Below are 20,331 nucleotides of genomic sequence, written 5' to 3'. Positions count from 1 at the left end.
ACAGTTTGCTGACCTCCAATATCCTGTCTCCAATTGCCTTTCAGATATCTCAAACCGTGTGTCCAACAGTTATTATAAACTCAGTATGTCCAAAATGGATCTACCTACTCCTATTATCTCTTATTTATAGAGGGCTAAACCATCTTCCCAGTCCCACAGGGTCAGTAACCTAGGAATTATCTGGAGTCATTTCCCCAAATCTTGTCAAAGCCTGTTGATTTCATATTCATAACATCTCTCAAATATGCTATTTTCTCTCCTCAAACAAACCTAGTACAGGTTCTCCACAACTCATACCTGGACTATTAATAAAATGATTACTGAGGATGTCTACCTCAAGTCCTTCCTAATTCCCCACTCTAATTCAGCCTCCATTAAGCCAGCAAAATGATTTTTTAAAGCTCAGGTTCAAGTACATCATATTCGTATTCAATACATTTACCTTAGTGGCAATCTACTGCCTGAAGGATCAAATACAAAATGCTGTCTGATATTCATAGCTCTTCATAACCTAGCCACTTCCTACCTTTTCGGTCTTCTTATACAGTACCATTAATAGCTGATATATTTTTATTTTCCCACACCTTCTTCTTTGTCATTTTCTTTCTTTCTTTGTTTTTAATCACTTTTTTCCCCAAATTAAATGAGTACTCAGTAGAAGCTCAGTTATTTAATTTTCCATTTGTCCCATCCCCTCTAAATTCTCCTGGACCATGTCCCCAAAAGATGAAAAAAATTGAGGTAAATGTAAAAAACTTGTTTACCAAAGCTCTTTGTGGTAAAGAGCTAGAAAGTTGGGATGTTGTACATCAAATAAAGAATACCTTTTTTAAGGGGCAGCTAAATGGGACAATGGATAGAGCACCAGCCCTGAACCTGAGTTCAAATATGGTCTCAGACACTTAATACTTTCTAGCTGTGTGACCCTGGGCACGTCACTTAAACCCAAATGCCTCAGCCAAAAAAAGGGAAAAAAGAGGAAAGGAAAGGAAAGGAAAAAAGGGGAAAAAAGGAGAAATGGATAGGAGAAAAGGAAAGGAAAAAGGAAAGGAGAAGGGGAAGGGGGAAAAATATCTTTTTTAAAATGTAAAAATTATGTACTAGGAATGTAATTTAAAGGAATAATTTTAAAGAAACCTATATAAACTTGTACAATCTGTGCACTAGAGAACAATTTATATACTAATATTGTAAACAAAAATTATTCTGAATAAGAACACTGATCAATAAAAATAAAAAAGTAAAAAAAAATAATAAAATAACATGATTCCAAAAGGGATATGTAAAACCCTAGTGTAAAGCCTAATGTAAAGAAAGTGATAAAATCAAGATAAAGAATGACATAAAAAAAAATTCGACTAGTAAGAAATTTTATTTTGTTTAAATACAAATAATTAAAACTTAATTTTAAGTATGCAATTTTTCCAGTATTAATTTATTCTTTTATTTTCACAATGAGGGAAAAGAGTACTTATAGAAGGTAAGAGTCAAAGATAACCAATGCTTATTAATTTGGGTAAAAAGGAAAAGAACAATTGCATTAAAAGGGAAAGTACTTAATACATTACAGCCTAGAAATTCAGGATTGTTACTATGGCAAATGAATTGTCAGTTCTTTTAGTTTGTTTAAATACAAACAGTTGGAAATAACTCTAAACTTTATTTCCTACCTGGAAGAGTTACACAATAACAACATACCTTTGGATTTTTCCCCTCTTTGGCCAATAATGCACGAAGCCTTTCTTGTGAAGGAGGTGCAATGAAGATGATATATGGCTTCAAGTCTGAATTCCGAAGGCTCTTCAATGACTATAAAAGGAAAAAATATCATATATACATATGTGCACACAAAACTTTTTTTTAACCCATTTTTGACTGTTTTCCCAGTTGTCTACTTCAAATACATGTTTCAAAGTTTTTTTTCCCTCAAACACCTTTAAAGTAAAGGGTTTTCCCTACACTAAAAATTCTTAAGATTCAATGTTAGAAATCAGCAAGTAGGATGGGGAGAATGTTAAATGGGAGAAAAACATCCACTTGTTAGGTGAGGTTACTATTCTATTGAAATGAACTAAGTCAATGACAATAGTTGACAAAATCTGGACAAGATATTTTTTTAATTACAACATATACATGATTTAACTGTAATTAAAATCCATTTTTGTTAGATTCTGTATATATCAAAAAATTGGCTTACTAATCTTCATATACTGGACATATTGAGTAACTAAAAGAAAACCTAAAACTACATTCTAAAACGAAGGCAGAGGAAAGTAGAAACTAATCAACTAATAAAAATATAATGTATTATTAATTAAGAGATTTAGATCTTAATTTTAGTTTTGTCAATAATTATACAAAGTTAATTTAAATGTGTTTTTTCCATTGTGAAAATGAGAACAATAGGAGGCTTTTCTTACTCCAAAAGATTATAAGGATACTGGAAACACAGTGAGACATTTTGACTTCTCTCAATCTAAGGCAAAATGTTTAAGCAGAGATAAAAAATGGGAACACTTGTCTTTGATTCAATGATTCAATATTTGAATATACATAGTTAGAAGGCCAAAGATAAGATCCCATAAAGTTACACATGTATACATACGGACACACATATATGTATATAGATACATTCTTACCATCCCTTCAATGGGGAGGGAGGGAGGAAGGGTATGTATGAATTGGAGAAAAACTACTATATAAATGAGAAATTAATTCAGAGAAACACAGGAGTTGCATAACTCAATAGAGTGAATAAAGAACAAATAAATTCAACTACAAAAATGTAAATGAAAACACTGAAAGGCAGTCAAATTCAGATTAATTGCAATGACTGGTCAATCTTGGTGAAAGAATATATAAATGAAGCAGCATACTTTTCCCTATTTGAGTGAATATGTTGCTGTCAGAATGCCAGAATGGGGCAAGAAGTTATTGGCAATGATCCTTATTTTTAAAGGGGGATAGGAAAAGAATCACTGAAACTTTAAAAAGATTCCATCTTGAGAGGAGACAGTTTTATAATCTTTAACTGCATAATGATGACGAATTTGCGTCAGAAATCTGGAAATTTAATATTTTGGAATTAGCCTCAATAACACAAATGTAGGCTTAATAAGTCTTATTATATAAGCCATTGCTTTACAAATAGCAGTAAAGAAAAAAAAACCAATAGTTCTATTTTAGCTAAGTTTCCCTGGAGATATACTACAATAGCAAAAAATCCACTTATCTTGAAGTTAGCATAGATTTGGATTTAAATTCCATTTTTGAGGCTTACTTCCTGTTTGAACTTGGGCAAGTCATGCAAACTGAGTTTCCTCATCTATAAAATGAGTAATAAATGAACATCTATTTTATAGGTGTGTCATACAGAACAAATGAGCTGACTTATAAATCTTTAAAGTGTTTACCTGGTATCAACTATTATAATTTTTAAAAAATATCATCATCTGAAAAATGTCAAGCATTAAAAATATGATATAGCATTTGTGATGAGTGACATGCTCTTTTTTTTTTTTTTAAATAACTTTTTTATTGATAGAACCCATACCAGGGTAATTTTTTACAGCATTATCCCTTGCATTCACTTCTGTTCCGATTTTTCCCCTCCCTCCCTCCACCCCCTCCCCCAGATGGCAAGCAGTCCTTTACATGCTGAATAGGTTACAGTATGTCCTAGATACAATATATGTGTGCAGAACCGAACAGTTCTCTTGTTGCATAGGGAGAATTGGATTCAGAAGGTATAAATAACCCGGGAAGAAAAACAAAAATGCAAACAGTTTATATTCATTTCCCAGTGTTCTTTCTCTGGGTGTAGCTGCTTCTGTCCATCTTTGATCAACTGAAACTGAATTAGCTCTCTTTATTGAAGAGATCCATTTCCATCAGAATACATCCTCAAACAGTATCATTGTTGAGGTATATAATGATCTCCTGGTTCTGCTAATTTCACTTAGCATCAGTTCATGTAAGTCTTGCCAGGAGTGACATGCTTTTTATGATGATATCAAATCCACAAGTGAGTGTATATACATATATCTATAGATATATAGAGATATGTCTATCTATCTATATATATCTACAGATACACACACACACACACACACACACTTAAATGGAGGCTATCAAGTCTAACCCCTTCCTTTTACAGATAAAGAGACTAAAGTACAGAAAATGTGGACTTACCCAGGAGCACATAAAAAGGGTCTAAAGTGACAGCTGAACCTAGGTCTTTCTGACTCCAAGTATAGCACCTTTTCCATAATAAAAAACTACCTAGAAATAGGACTTGAGTGGATTTTTGTGAAGAATCTTAAAGAAGCAATACAGTGTTGAAAATGAAAATAACGTAGGTTTATATTTTACTGTGTATATGGACAAGGCACTTAATTGCTCTGATTCTTAGTATTCTCATTAAAGCCTGATAGAACTGTAATTTTTTATCACCTATAAACTGGTGCTTGTAACTTGATTGGAGTTTCAAGAACAACCAGCATCTTTAAATACAATGCAGAAATTTATTATAAATTTTGGCTGGGAACATGACATGAGAAACATTATGGAAACCATGGCTTTTCATTAAACTTGTTACCCTGTTAACCTTTTCTTATTAATCAGCAATCATGAACTAAATCACCACTGTGACAGGCCTTGAGAAGCTTACACACATAGAGTTACAATATATAGACAGAGTAAAAATAAATAAACATAGGTAGTTAAGGAGAAAAGGTGCTGGCAGTTGTGGAAAGGTGTATAAAGAAAGGTTTCCTATAAAAAGTGACTATTCGAGTCCTAACTAGATTTTTTTGTCTAATAAAAGATACCCTATGAACTTGAGGGAGAAAAAAATTAATGTCAGAACAGGGAAAGGTTAAAAATTATAATTTTACCTGTGTACGAAGATTTAAAAGGCATATCTTTCCTGAATTGATTACTTGTCTCACAGAATCTATACTGGTACCATACAAATTTTTCTCAAATTCACCATGTTCGATAAACTTTCCAGTAGCTACATCTGCCTCAAAAGCTTGTCGTGAAACAAAGTGGTAATCTCTGCCAGCTACTTCATTGTCTCTTCTACTCCGAGTTGTATCTAAGCAATAAAATCAATGTTACTAACATTAAACAATTTTTAAATATAAGAACAAAAAGTTAATATGTAAACACTCAAATCTTAACATATAAACTTAATATTTTGAGATGAAAGAATAAGGTAACAAAATTCTTATTTTCATACTTAATATTAAATTCATTTCATACACAAAACTGAGTTATTTCATACTTTCCTAATAATATTTTCCTTCAAAATAGTCATTGTCTTTCCCTAAAACCTCTTTCCTTGAATTTATTTATTGCCCCACCCTGAGCTTACGTGGACAGAAATGTCATTTTAACCTGTATTTTGAACAGAATTTATTGACCCAAATAAACCAAAAGCAGTTTTTTAAATGGAATAATTATCAAAACTTTAAAAAGACTTTACATGGGACATAGCTTACACTAAGGACAAAATTTGAGGATGCAGAAAATGGAATTCAATAACTAGACTACATCAAAGCACATTCCATTCCCTCTTGGAGCAACATTTTTCAACTGACTTGGTTAGTTAACGCTACTCCTGAAATACCTTTAAACAGATCATTTCCATTCTTGGTGAAAACAATAAATAGATCATGGGGCAAAATTACAAAATAAAGAAAAATGTGAAACTTACGAGGAACTGCAGCTGCAAATCTATCTGCTTCATTATTCATAAGCCTCTGACGAAGTTCATTCTGGCCACAGTTTTGTGGACCAATCAAGATGATAGGCCTTTTCCTATTTGCTGGCTGGTGATAGAGTGACATTTCCTCATAAGTTAGTATCTCCTCATTGTCATAATCTTTGGGAAGATAAAGATAATACATATCTATAAATGTGCAAGAACTCTAAAAGAAGCACACTTTCTTTTCCTCTTCATCTTATTATTATCATTGAAGTGTGTGAAGGGTAAAAACATCATATTCGTAAAGTTGATCTTCTCAAGTTCACATGATTTAGAACTGAGAGGAACTTTTAAGATTATTAAAACTCCTTCATTTTTTAAAGCTGAAGAAACTGAGGCCCAACAGTCTGCCCAAGATAACACAGGTGGTCACTAGTGGAATTGAGATTAAAACCAACTCTCTGATTACAAATCTACGTTGCCATTATATTGTGTGTGCCTCCATCAAAGAAGTCTGAAAAACTTTCACCTACATTTTATCATAAGGATACAGAAAACAAACAAGAATACGTTAGTTTCACTGGTATCATGTAGCAATATTTTGATTTTTTTTCTATGAAAATTTCCTATTTCCTTAGCTTCCTTCATTCTCAGAAATCTGCACGGGTATATATCTAAAAATGTACTTTCAAAAAAAAAAAAAAAGCACTATCTTCTGCATAACCACATCAAGGTCCTCATAGATTATCTCTGGAGTCAGAGGACTTTTATTATGTCAAACCCCACCTCTACTGCTTAGAGCAAATCACTTAACTTCCACAGTCTTAAATTTCCTCATCTGTAAAATGAAGGGATTGGATTAAATATTCTCTAAAGTTCCTTCCAGCTCTAAACTCATAATCAATGACTGAAGGAGTTAACACTTAAGAGATTAAGGGCAGCAGGTCCAAAAGTTTGTTTCACATTTAAAGATTACTTAGTTTTGCTAAGTGCTTTTTATTTAAAGGGAGCCTAATAAGAGCCTTATGAGGTAGAAAAGTACCAAATACCAAAAGTGAAATATGAACCAAAGTCTTCCTGATTACAATTTTACATTATTTCTATCTACTATAACAGGATATACAATCTTTTTCTTCATCCAGGAAAAACCAAGAATTAAATAGAAGAAATTAGTATTGGATAGAGAACAAGGAGAATGACTAATGGAAGGTTTTTCTTCTAATAAAAACTTGGGGATGGGGGGGAGAGAGAAGTCCTTTTTTTTTGTGCTGGCAAAGAAAGAATGAGCTTAAATCAGATTAAGAAAAGAAGATACAGAAAAAAGTAATCTTAGAATGAAGATTAGCACAGAAAACTCAAGGGCTAGATAAAAATGAACAGACAGAAGGAAAAAACAACTGTCTACTAAGTAGATTACAGTTTATAACTCTTTATAAATTTGTATACAGATCATACTTGCATTATTCCTACTGAGAGCTTTCTAATAGAGTGTAATGTAAGTTGATAACATCAAATAGAAATGGACCCCACATATTGACTTTAAAAACTGCAAATTAATATCGTCTATATTATATTGTCTCTTCGTTCTTAAACATTTCAATCTGGGCTCTGGCTGCATTTTGTCATTCTACTGGACCCCTGAAGATTTTTTTTTAAGTATGCAAATTATTTTGAAATATAATTAAACAAAATGTTTTTTAAAATATCAAATTCATGATTAAGCACCTGTGATGTAAATGATTGCTAAGGTTCCTTCCAACTCTTAGTATCTAAGAATCTACTATGACTAATCAAAGCATGTTATTACTGCTGATGATATAACATAAAAGAAGACAAATGGAGTATTACGAAGACTATATTCCAAAATAGTCACAAGCCTTCAGGAAATAGCAACAAAGGCAGAAAGCTAATGAGTAGCTAGTTGTTGTTGTTCTTCATTTGAACAAATTATCAAAACACTTTCTTAAAGGAATAGGAAACGGATCCTGCCCACATTTTCCAGATATGAAGTAGAAGCATCTTAGTCAACTAGAGTTGGATTTTTAGATTTATAGAGATCTTCATCTATACTATAAGATAGTCAAATTTTATCAAATTCAATTTTGCCTACCAATAATACTGTTATCCTCTTTTTTTTTTGTTTGTTTTTTTTTTAATTTTTATTTAATGATTACTTTATATTGACAATATTATCCCTTGCACTCGTTTCTTTTCCGATTTTTTTTCCCCTCCCTCCCTCCACCCCCTCCCCTAGATGGCAAGCAGTCCTTTATATGTTGGATATGTTGCAGTATATCCTAGATACAATATATGTTTGCAGAACCGAACAGTTCTCTTGTTGCATAGGGAGAATTGGATTCAGAAGGTATAAATAACCCGGGAAGAAAAACAAAAATGCAGATAGTTCACATTCGTTTCCCAGTGTTCGTTCTTTGGGTGTAGCTGCTTTTGTCCGTCATTTATCAATTGAAACTTAGGTCTCTTTGTCAAAGAAATCCACTTCCATCAAAATATGTCCTCATACAATATCGTTGTCGAAGTGTATAATGATCTCCTGGTTCTGCTCATTTCACTTAGCATCAGTTCATGTAAGTCTCGCCAGTCCTCTCTGAAATACTGTTATCCTCCAAAATTATTCGACATTCTTCTTCTTAATGACTTAAATGAAAGATCCTGTGGCTCACAGGCTAGCTCTCTAATATGTCACATTATCTCATAATTTTAATGTTTATTGTAGGAAAAATTGCAGACACCTTTCAGATAACAAAATTCAAGTTACAGTATAGGGTAAAGACTTACCATCATTTTTATTGGCATTATACAAAACTTTTTTCCTTTTCTTCTTATTCTTCTTAGCACACCATAGTTTTCCTATTGAAAAACAAAGAAAAAAATCATAAACGGTAGCATCATCTTTTATTAAATAATAGATACTGATTTCAACTAAAGATCAACTGAGATGATTTTTATTTCAAGTTTTTGCATTTGTTGAATTATTCTATGGAAAAACAATTTTTAGAGAAGTTTTAAGTCTTTTGACACATTTGGCTTTACACATTCCAAGGAGAGATATTTTAATATTGCAGATTCTTTCTCTCTCTCTCTTTTTTTTTTTTTTTTGGGGGGGGGGAAGGGGGGAAGGGAGAAGGAATGGCACCCACGAGTATGTTGCAACTGGGATTAAGTGACTTGTCTGGGGTCACAAAACTAGTAAATGTTAAGTGTCTGAGGTAAAATTTGAATTCAGGTTCTCCAGATTCCAGGGTCTGTGCTCTATCTACAGTACAATCTGGCTGTCCCACCCTATAGATTCTTAAAACACAATTCAAAGTTTTATCTCTCATATTCTTGTTCTTAAGTTGAAAATGCATTGCTAATCTTGAGTTTCCTTTTTGACAACACTGACAATACAAGTTCATATGGGGGCCCCATATCAAGAAATATCATTTCATGGAATGTTTTAACTATACATTGCTCTCTTCCACTGATATCAAATTTAGGTTTTCTACCTGATTTTTCTGGTTCCTTGTCTTCTTCTATGGTTTGCTTCATGGCTTCCCTTTGTTGTTGAAAGCTTTTCCCTTAATCCACAAAATAAAAGGGGGGGGGGGGAAGGGAAAGGGGAGAGAGGAGAGAGAAAAGAAGTAAAACAAAATGGATAAAATGAAAATGAAAAATTCAAACAACTTTTCCAAACTATATCCTATTCAAAGAAAAAGCCCTCTACTATCTTGAACATCGATTATTTGAGTATTTATATTCTATCTCAGTTTCAGGAATATATATTTCATGGTTGATTTTTAACTGAGTATATAGGTAATAATACTGAAATACAAGTAACATTTTGCCAATTATTTCAGTGGCATATGGAGCTTTCCAATTTGAAGAGGTTAACTTTTTTGATTATGTCAGAAAAAAAACTATTTCCCAAATTTCACAAAAATGGCAAGTCTTCAAGAGCTCCTCTTTTTTACCTAAAACAAATTCCTGAATTTAAATTTTCAAAATGGCATGTGGGCATTTATCTGAATAAAAAAAATTATTCAATTGCTAGACACCATTTAAAAAATACACAAATGCACATATATGCATTGAAAATACTGCTGCATTGTCTGGCAATTACATTTGCATGTCCTATGCAGTATTTGAATAAAGGCTGAACCAATCTCAGTCATTCAAAGTATCTGATCCATTACTGTCTATATTCTTCAGAAAATTAAGTTTACATTATTAAACTATTCAAAAAAATTAATTATTAGAAATATTTACATAGTTCCCCTTTTCTTCTTTCAGTCATTCACACATCTAATCAACTTCAATGAATTCTGAATTTTTGTTTAAAATATTAAAATAACTAATATATACTGAGTTCTGAGTCATTTATATTTGTCATATTTCTTAAGAATGCCATTACAAAAAAATATGCAGCAATATCAGTTATATCTTTAACAAAGAGATATTAAAAGTCCTGTAAAACCCAAGGTAGACTACTAGAATGTACTTAAAGTCCAAAAGCAAATGGGCATATATGCTAGTATAAAATAGTGTTATTAAAGGAATGTAAAGAACAACCTTTCAATATTTTGTCTATCTCCATGATAACTGCACTACGCAAATAGCAAATAAAAAGATTCCAATATTTAAGTAAACAACTGAAACTAAGGTAATTTAAGAGCTCAAAGGTTGTCTTGATAGAAATATGCTTTGTAATGATAAAATCAATCTAGTAATTAAATCAAATTAAATTAATTAGCTGCTTTCCCTATACTTTTGCTTTTACAAAAAAAAAAAAATTTGGTAAAAATGCCAGATTTCCAGAAACTCTGGAAAGCTAATATGCTGTTGGGCAGATATTAGGGATTAGGTGTAGACAGTTATAATCTAATAGCTTCTTGAAAAATGAAATGAAATGTTTATAAACTATACTGCATCCCTTAAAATAGCTGTCTGTTAACTATTATTTTTATGATTGGAAAGTAGTACAGTATAAATGATAGAAAGCTGGTCTCAAAAGCACAAGGGCCCAAGTTCTAGCACCATCTTGGACACATACCAACTATGGGACTTGAGAGTTAACCTTTCAGTACTTATTAGTTTTCTTTTTGTATATGTAACTGATATTTCATCACCTGGAAATTCCCTTTAATCAATGACATCACAGGTAAATTTCTTTCATCATTAGTGTTGATAGTGTTTTTGTTAAAAGATTCTATAGAAAATTCTGAAGCAGATGAAAAACCTAAGCATCTCTGGTTTTTTTATCATGCTTAACTAAAAACCACTAGCGTAAGATAAAACTATTAGACACACAGGGATTCACAAAATGATAGAACTGGGTGACGGGGACCTAAAGATTATCTGAAACTGATTAAATGACTTCATAATCAAGCAAATGACAAAACTTTTATTAAGTGTCAGGCACTGAGGATATAAGTATAAAAAGTATTAAGTCCCTGCCCCTTCAAAAATTACATTCTTACAGGGGGAGACAAACACATATGTACACATGTATAAAACATAAAGCAACTACAAGACAACCTGGGAGGAAAAATTGGTGCCTAGGAAAAAGAGACTCTGACTGAAATACAAGCAAACAAGCCTTCTTGGGAAGGCAATACTATAGACATCTATAAGGCAATAAATTCAAAGGCATGAAGATGGGAGTTGAAATGTTCTATATTAGGAACAAGAAATATGTAATTGCCAGGGCAGGGATTAGGGAGAGAAGAATTTGCAACAAACATAGAAAAGTAGGACGAGACTAATTTATAATGAGTAATAAGAAGCAACTACAGGGAAGGGGTCCAGAAATGATAGGTAGATATGAACACAATTACAAAAAACTTCTCACAGAAATAAAGTCAGATCTAAACAACTAGAAAAACATCCTTTTTTCATGGCCAGGTTGAACTAATAAAATAAAAATGGCGATTCTATCTGAATTAGCCTACTTGTTAAGTGCCATACAAATCAAATTGGGGGGAAAAAAAAGTATTTTATAGAGCTAGGGAAAAAAAAAAGGAACAAAATTCATCTGAAAAAAATAAAAAGTCAAAAATATCCAGGGAATTAGGAATTAAAGGGAAAAAAAATGCAAAGGACAATGGACTACCAGTTCTAAAACTGTTATAAAGCAGCAATCATCAAAACCCTCTGGTACTGGTATTAGCTTAGAAACAGTGGTAGATCAGTAGAAAAAGTTAAATACACATGACACAATAATCAATGACTATAGTAATCTATTGTTTGACAAACTCAAACACTCTACCTTGTTAGATAAGAACTTACTATTTGATAAATTTATAAATTTTCAGGATAATTATTATAAATTATCAGGAAAATTATAAAATATGTCAGAAACTTGGTAGAGACCTACATCTCATAAATGATGAAAATGGGTATGCAATTTGGGTGTAAAGAATGATACCATAAACAAATTAGAAGAGCAAGAGATAGCTTACCTATCAGATCTTTGGAGAAGTGAAGAAATTTATAACCAAAGAACTAGAGAATATTATGAAATGCAAAATAGACAACTTTAATCATATTAAATTTAAAAGTTTTTGCATAACTTTTGTTTTTCCTCCCGGATTATTTATACCTTCTGAATTCAATTCTCCCTATGCAACAAGAAAACTGTTCGGTTCTGCACACATATATTGTATCCAGGATATACTGTAACCTATTCAACATGTAAAGGATTGCTTGCCATCTGGGGGAAGGGGTGGAAGGAGGGAGGGGAAAAATCGGAACAGAAGTGAATGCAAGGGATAATGCTGTAAAAAAATTACCCTGGCATGAGTTCTATCAATAAAAAGTTATTTTAAAAAAAAGTTTTTGCATAAACAACATTAAAAACATCCTGTTACTGTTTTTAATTTAAGGAAAAAGAAAGTACAAAGCTGGGAAAAAATTTTCACAGCCAGGGCTTCTGATAAGGGTCTCATTTCTAAAATATAAAAAGAGCTTTGTCATTCCCCAATTGATAAATGGTCAAAAGATGAGATATGAACATTTTCAGATGATCGAAATTAAAGCCATCTATAATCATATAAAATGCTCCAAGTTACAAATGATTAGAGAAATGCTAATTAATACAACTCTGAGGTACTACTTTACACCTCTCAAATTGGCTAAGATGATAGGAAAAGATAATGATTAATGTTGGAGGAGATGTGGGAAAACTGGGACACTAATGCATTGCTGATGAAGTTGTGAAATGATCCAACCATTCTGGAGACCAATTTGGAACTATGCCCAAAGGGCTATAAAATTCTGCATACCCTTTAATCCATTAGAGTTTCTATTAGATCTGTATCCCAAAGAAATGATGAAAGAGGAAAAAAAGACTCACATGTGCAAAATATTTGCAGCAATTCTTTTTGTGATGGCAGAGAATTGGAAAATGGCTGAATAAATTATGGTATATGAAAGTAAAAACTTTGGGTGGAAAACACCATCTGCATCCAGAGAGAGAATTATAGCAACTGAATGTAAATCAACACATGCTATGTTCACTTTTTCCCCTTTGTTCTGATTTTTCTCTTCCAATATGATTTATATGGAAACACATTAAAGTACATGTATTAAACCCTCCCCCAAAAATGTTGTTGTATATGTAGCTGGGGAAAAGAAAAAGGAAAAAAAAGTCAAAGATTATCTGTGGTGTCTGACCTGTTTCCATATAGGTTCTTTCTCAATCAAAAGGAACAGAGAAGTTTTAAAAAGTGAGTTCTCAGTAAAAGATTTTTTAAAAATCAAGACAAATGCCTTTCACTTTGATTAACAGTAAAGTGTGCAAATGTTTTATGATTTTTTTTAAAAGCCCAATATATTATTTAAAAAAAATATTCCAGAGAATAAGAAGAGCAAGAAAACGAATAGGGGAGGAAAGAAAGTGAGAGGCAAAAATAGGGAAAGATATACTCAAATGAATACAGAATTCTAGAGAATAACAAGGAAAGATAAGCTTTTCTAAAATAAGCAACAAAAAAATTAGAAGAAAAACAATAGAATGGTAAAAATAAAAGGCCTCTTTCAGGAAATTTTGTGATACCAAGGAAACTTCAATTTTGAAGCAAATATGGACATAATATAATACAGAAAGGATAGGATTTAAATAGAAGAGAGAGAGAGAGAGACAAGAATACAAAAAGAAGATTGTAACATCACTGATAAGAATGATGGTATGGTTCATGGTTCCTGATCTAGACTTATACATCCTGAAGAAAGTGAGGGAATTCCAGCTTAAGTGTTGCACTCAATATGCCACCAAATTTGGAAACCTCAACAATGGCCACTGGATTGAAAAACAGATCAGTTTATATTCCAATCCTAAAAAGGACAATGTCAAAGAATGCTCAAATTATCAAACTGTGATCATTTGTACACCAACAAGATTATGCTTAAGATTCTGCAAGCTAGGTTTCAGCAATAGCTAAACTGAGAATTACCAGAAGTGTGGGCTGGTTTTTGAAGAAGCAGAAGAACTAGAGACCAAACTGCCAAAATTGCTGGATTATGGGGAAAATAATGGAGTTCCAGAAAAAACATCTATTTCTGCTTCACTAACTATACTAACAGCCTTTGAGTAAGGCAGTAGTAAGTAGTAAGCATTAATTTAGGCAAGTCCTCAAAGAGATAGGAATATCAGATCTTTATAGTCTTCTAATGTACCTGTATGCAAGCTCCTTGAAGCAACAGTTAGGGACAGCTAGATAGTGCAGTACATAGAGTACTGGCCCTAAAATTGGGAGGACCTCAGTTCAAATCCGACTGCAGACAAGTGTCTGTGTAACCATGTAACCCTAGGCAAATCACTTAACCTTGACTGTCTAGCCCTCCTCCTCCCAAAACAACAGTTAGAATGAAACATTGAAATGACTGGCTCAAGACAGAGATAGGAGTTACAACAAGGTTGTCTATTGTCACCTTGTTTATTTAACTTATATACAGAATATATCATGTGAAATGCCAGACTGGACAAATAAAAAGCTGAAATTAAGATTGTCGTGAGAAATAGCAACAATCTGAAATATGCAGATGATGCCATTTTGATGGCAGAAAGTGAAGAATTAATAAGTGTTTGATGAGGGTGAAAGAGAATGTAAAAGCTGGTTTGAAGCTTAATATGTAAAAGAAGAACTAATCATGGCAATTGGTCCCAATGCTTCCTGGTAAATGGAGGGACAAGACATGGAAGCAGTGTCAGATTTTATATTCTTGCCGCAAAGATCACTGCAGATGGCAACTGCAGCCATGAAATTAAAAATGCTTGCTCCTTGAAAGGAAAGCTATGGGAAATCTGAACAACATACTAAAAAGCAAAGATATCCTCTTGCCAACAATAGTCTATAAATAGTCAAAGTTACACTTTTTTCAAAGGTAATGTATGGCTATGAGAATTTGATTGTAAGAAAAGTTGAGCGAATTTGAATTGAGGTGTGCTGAAAAAGACTTTTGAAAATCCCTTGATATGACAAGTAGATCAAATCAATTAATACTTAAAAGAAATTAATTCTGACTATTTACTGGAAGAACAAATGCTGAAGTTGATGTTTAAATACTTTGCCCACATAATGAAAAGACAAAAGTCATTGGAAAAAGTCCTAATGTTGGGAAAGACTGAAGGAAAAGGAGAAGTGGACAAAAGAGGATAAGATGGATAGACAGTGGCATAGAAGCAATAAACATTAATTTGGACAGACTTTAGAAGATAGTGAAGGATATAAAGTTCTGACTTGCTTTAATTTATGAGGTCATGAAGAGTTGTAAATGCCTGAACAACTGAACAAGGCAAAATAGATGTGGGAGACAGATCTGGAATAAGACTTCCAGGAATGGCAGGAATTGAGGTGGATCCATGACAGGAGAATACACACACACATACACACACAAAGGAATCAATTACAAATTAAAATACAAAATAGGATGTGTTAATTGTAAAGAAAAATGCAAATCACTATTAAGAGTTTAGGGAATGGGAGGTTGTAAAACATTTTTTCTATGTACCTATTCTTGAATCTTGTCTTTGTCTACTTGAGATCACAGAAGAACTAGGAAGGATGCAACTAAAAAAAAGCTGAGGAAGAATCTGCACAAAAGCTTCAGAGGGTGAAATTTACAGAAGCAATGTTGGTTAGAAAGGACTTAATATACCATCTCTAAACACCATCACATTTTAATAATTTGTCTTATTCTTGTGTCTACTCCCTGGATCTATGATAATCCCTGTTTTTTCCTCAAGAACAGGAATAATGGAATAATTTAGTCAAAACATCTTATTCTATAATTTTATAAAGGACTTTTATACATTGCATCAAATGACAAGGTATTCTCAAATTCCAATTCTTAATTGTAATGTTAATAATGAGTCTGAGAAATCAAAATCACCTCCACTTGAAGAAAAGTACAGTTTAAGTCCTAAATTCTCACCCTAGTATATGTGTCAAAGATGAAAATTTTATCATATTTGGCCTATTAATTTTTTTTGCAAAAATGCCTTAGCTAAAGACTACTAAAAATACATTTTACTCTATTTTTAAAAATTGCCCAACACAAATCTGATCCAAGATCAATAAGACATTTAAATAAATACTTTGTTGTAATCATACAATGATTAATGGTTCTCTGAAGCATAAGCTAAACAGAACTGAATATCACTCATAATTATGCCTCTAGAATAAAATGACTAAAATCATCACATTTTTTCAGGATCCTCAAAGCTCAAGAATAACTTATCAAGTAAATAGACTTAACAGCATGGAAATATGAATATAGCAGTAGTTTTAGAGATTAAACTAGAAATTTTAAAAATGTTTACTTCACTATATCTCTTACCTGGAACAAGTCCTGCCAGAGGTTGATTATCTTCATCTCCTTCTCGATAGGCCTGCCACCAGTTAGGATCTTCTTGACTGATGATATGAAGTATATCTCCTTTTTGAAAAGACAGACCTAATTCTCGGCAAGGAACATAAGGGTCATCAGAAGGATCATAGTCAAAATGAGCTTTAACATGGATCTAGAAGACAAAAAAAAAAAAAGGTAAAAAGAATGGAATGGAAACTCTGATAGTACACCTGTCACCTCTTACTCTCATCACATGGCCAGATAATCTTCTCTGTCAAACCTTTTTTTTTTCCTTTTCTTTTCTTTTTTTTTTTTTTTTTTGGTGACAGCCTTTACTATTCCCTCCTTTATCTTCAGTTTCTCACTGGTTCTAAGTTGCTTTCTACTCATAATTAACCCATAGTTAATGCTCACCTTTAGTTCTTTGATGGAAGTATCATTTGAAGTCTTACTGCTATACAGAAACACTGGTGAAGTGTTTGGATTGAAAAGATGGACCACTCTTGTTGAAGGAAGCTTGGGGATCAGTTATGCAATTTCCTTAAAGGAATTCAGCCTTCTCTTCCCCTCCTTTGACTTCCTCACTCAGCTCCTATGTACATTTTCTGTCCTAGATATACATACTGTTGTGTTAGACAGACTTTACAATATTTGAAATATGAATAACAGACATTCTTTATTCATTTGCTTTTTCCTTTATCTATATATGGACAAGCTAAACTTCTCTGAATGATTCCAGACCTTGTTCAAGAGATTCTGCACACAAGGGATTAAACAAACACTGTTACTCTTGAACCAGAATATGTGGGGGAACCTCACACACCACATGGAATCCCTCCTCAATCTCGATTCCATGCTGTATCTCATATTTCATGGCTGCTAATACTTTTGGGAAGCATATATCTTTTTGTTCCATACTGTGTGTTATGCCTGATGCTTTTTATAAGAAGCTGAATGAAATGGGTCATTTCTTTCAATATGTTTTACAGAGAATCTTAAATGATTTTGAAATATAGATGATATGGACACCTTGTTTTAAAAATACTGTGGTTTTTACAACATATGGTAAGTAACCTGGTATCTTTAATGATCTATATCTTTCAGTAATTTGTTACATGGTAAAGATCATTTGGGGAAGCCTTACAGTTCCCTGATCAAGGATATCTATAACTTAAGTATGGATGCTAGTCATGAAGATTTATATAGACGGGAGAGAAGGCACTGGTGTTTACTGATTGTTTTTTTTTTTCAGTCAATTTTTTGGAAATTCATAGGATCTAAGTTTTTTCCCAATATTTTTTATCCTGTTTTTCAGATATTACAAATTTAGTCTCTCAAGGCCTTTTAAAAGTCCATGACCTACAGCACTAATTTCGGTGAGTACTTGATTTAATCTAGCTACCTTTTTTCTTATTTGTTACCTGTAATATAATTTTTATATCTTCTATGTAAGTACTTTGGTAGTTTGATGGGGGGAAAAAGTGTGACATAATTTTGGCAACTCTCTATTGTTCAGGTTTTTCCTTTTCAAAAAAATACTTGAATGGCCATGCCATATATCTTGCCAAGTTTTCTTTACACCTTTTTAAATTTCCACTTTTTCTCTGCTTTATGAAATCACTTTCAATCAATGAAATATTACTTTTCCTCATTATTGTTCATAAGATTTTTACAAAACATTTTATCTTTTAACCTGATATTCATAGATTGATAGCCCCCTATCTCCATTGTTAAATAAGCCAAATGCTTGCTGAGTAGACACTTTCTGGGTTATTTTGATCTCCATGATGTAACAAATTTATATTGATTTAACATCTGGAAGAAATGGTTGCAGTTTCTGTTGTACATTTCCCATTTTGTCAAATTATTTAATTCAGGGTAAATCTTGTGTACCATATTTTTCTCATTAATATTTTCTAATTGTTTATAATAAATTAAATGTGACTGCATAAGATGCAGTTGTTTTCATGGTGATCTTACCAAGATGGCCAAAAATGTCTGAGGAATTTTTATTGTAATTTTTGAAGTTATGATGAAATCCAATTCCTTTCTTCACTTCTCTTTAAGAAGCTGCTTTAAGTCATCCTTACTATTGAATGGATGCCCATCAATTAGAGAATGGCTGGATAAATTGTGGTATATGAATGTTATGGAATATTATTGTTCTGTAAGAAATGACCAGCAGGATGAATACAGAGAGGACTGGTGAGACTTACATGAACTGATGCTAAGTGAAATGAGCAGAACTAGGAGATCATTATACACTTCAACAACGATACTGTATGAGGATGTATTCTGATGGAAGTGGATTTCTTTGACAAAGAGACCTAACTCAGTTGCAATTGATAAATGATGGACAGAAGCAGCTACACCCAAAAAAAGAACACTGGAAATGATTGTAATCTATTTGCATTTTTGTTTTTCTTCCCTGGTTATTTTTACCTTCTGAATCCAATTCTCCCTGTGCAACAAGAGAACTGTTCGGTTCTACAAACATATATTGTATCTAGGAAATACTGCAACATATTTAACATATATATAGGACTGCTTGCCATCTAAGGGAGGGGGTGGAGGGAGGGAGGGGAAAAATTGGAACAGAAGCGAGTGCAAAGGATAATGTTGTAAAAAAAAATTACCCTGGCATGGTTTCTGTCAATAAAAAGTTATTATTAAAAAAAAAAAGTCCTTCCAACCTTTCACAGAATTCCCAAAATAATTTCATTAAGATAGAAACCTAAATATCATTCTTGCACTTAAATTTCTTCATTTATTCTCTAATGTCTCTAGGATAAAATATAAACTCTTTAGGTTAAATAAGGTCTGTTACAATCTAGAACCAACCTTCCTTTCAGACTTTTTTAAAAAAAAAAACTTTATTTTCTTTTACAACACTTTATATGTTTCACCTTCTCATTATATTCAAATTTAATTGATCTATGAGTTCCTTAAATTCAAAATAGCTAATTTTCTCCGAGATGGAGCGCCACATTGGTAAAGGAACTCAAAAAAACACTGGAAATAAGGAATATTTAAACTGAAGGAAGACCTGGGATAAGCATTAGAGTTATTTTCATATATGTGAAGTTATGTTACACAGAAGAATAATTTTATTGAGCTTTTATTTGAAGATTAATAATTTTGAATTTTTAACATATTATCTTGGGACAAAAAACTTTTAAAAATTCTTGTATTTCCAAGAGAATAATTCTTCCTCTAAAAAAAGTGGGGTCTAGGCTTCAGAAGACACTAGTTAGTTTTCTTTCAGAAAAAAAAGAAGTAGATAGAATGCCAGCCCTAAAGTCAGGAGTTCAAATCTGGCCTCAGATACATAACAGTTTCTAGTTGTGTGATCCTTGGCAAGTCATTTAACCCCAATTGCTTTAGTCAGAGAAAGAAAGAGAGAGAGAGAGAACTACAAAATAAGTTTTCTAACAACATTATCCCTATTTAAATCTCAAAATGTCATTAAAAAGAGGTTTAATTGGCAAATTCCTTTTACAAAACAGTGCAACTCTTAATACAATGTAGTGCTTCTTACTCGGAGCCTGTTGCTTTCTTGTTAAATCAAATTACAACATGACATTTTTTTTCCTAGGGTTAGAATCCAAGTGAACTAATAATACATTCTACCCAGTTTGAGTGCTTGACTGAAACATTTAAAAAAAAAAGAATTGTGAGGTGATTTAGGCCAATTCCAATAGATTTGTGATGGGGGGAATCATCTGCATACAGAGATAGGACAATGGGGAATGAATGTGGATTATAACATA

The 20,331-nt window shown here is 32.5% G+C and overlaps 1 protein-coding gene and 1 long non-coding RNA gene across 4 annotated transcripts in view; one reads left to right on the top strand and one right to left on the bottom strand.

Annotated features, from left to right (window-relative positions):
• PALS1 (protein associated with LIN7 1, MAGUK p55 family member) overlaps positions 1-20,331 on the bottom strand; it is a 115,386-nt gene that overhangs the window by 10,834 nt on the left and 84,221 nt on the right. For all 3 annotated transcript variants that reach the window (XM_051977863.1, XM_051977862.1, XM_051977864.1), the window contains exons 8-13: positions 16,550-16,733; positions 9,220-9,291; positions 8,510-8,581; positions 5,720-5,887; positions 4,896-5,098; positions 1,699-1,809 (exon numbers count right to left, since the gene is read on the bottom strand). In XM_051977863.1, the coding sequence (XP_051833823.1) occupies positions 1,699-1,809; positions 4,896-5,098; positions 5,720-5,887; positions 8,510-8,581; positions 9,220-9,291; positions 16,550-16,733 (810 nt within the window). The remainder of the gene's footprint in view (positions 1-1,698; positions 1,810-4,895; positions 5,099-5,719; positions 5,888-8,509; positions 8,582-9,219; positions 9,292-16,549; positions 16,734-20,331) is intronic.
• On the top strand, positions 16,728-18,945 carry LOC127549652 (uncharacterized). The gene is made up of 2 exons (XR_007950682.1): positions 16,728-17,937; positions 18,629-18,945. It is a non-coding gene; the product is annotated as an uncharacterized LOC127549652 (long non-coding RNA).

Source organism: Antechinus flavipes, chromosome 2 (genome assembly GCF_016432865.1).
Source record: "Antechinus flavipes isolate AdamAnt ecotype Samford, QLD, Australia chromosome 2, AdamAnt_v2, whole genome shotgun sequence".
In the NCBI taxonomy this organism is placed as follows: Eukaryota; Metazoa; Chordata; class Mammalia; order Dasyuromorphia; family Dasyuridae; genus Antechinus; species Antechinus flavipes.
The sequence above is the reverse complement of the archived record's forward strand: the minus strand, read 5'-3'. Positions and strand labels throughout refer to the sequence as shown.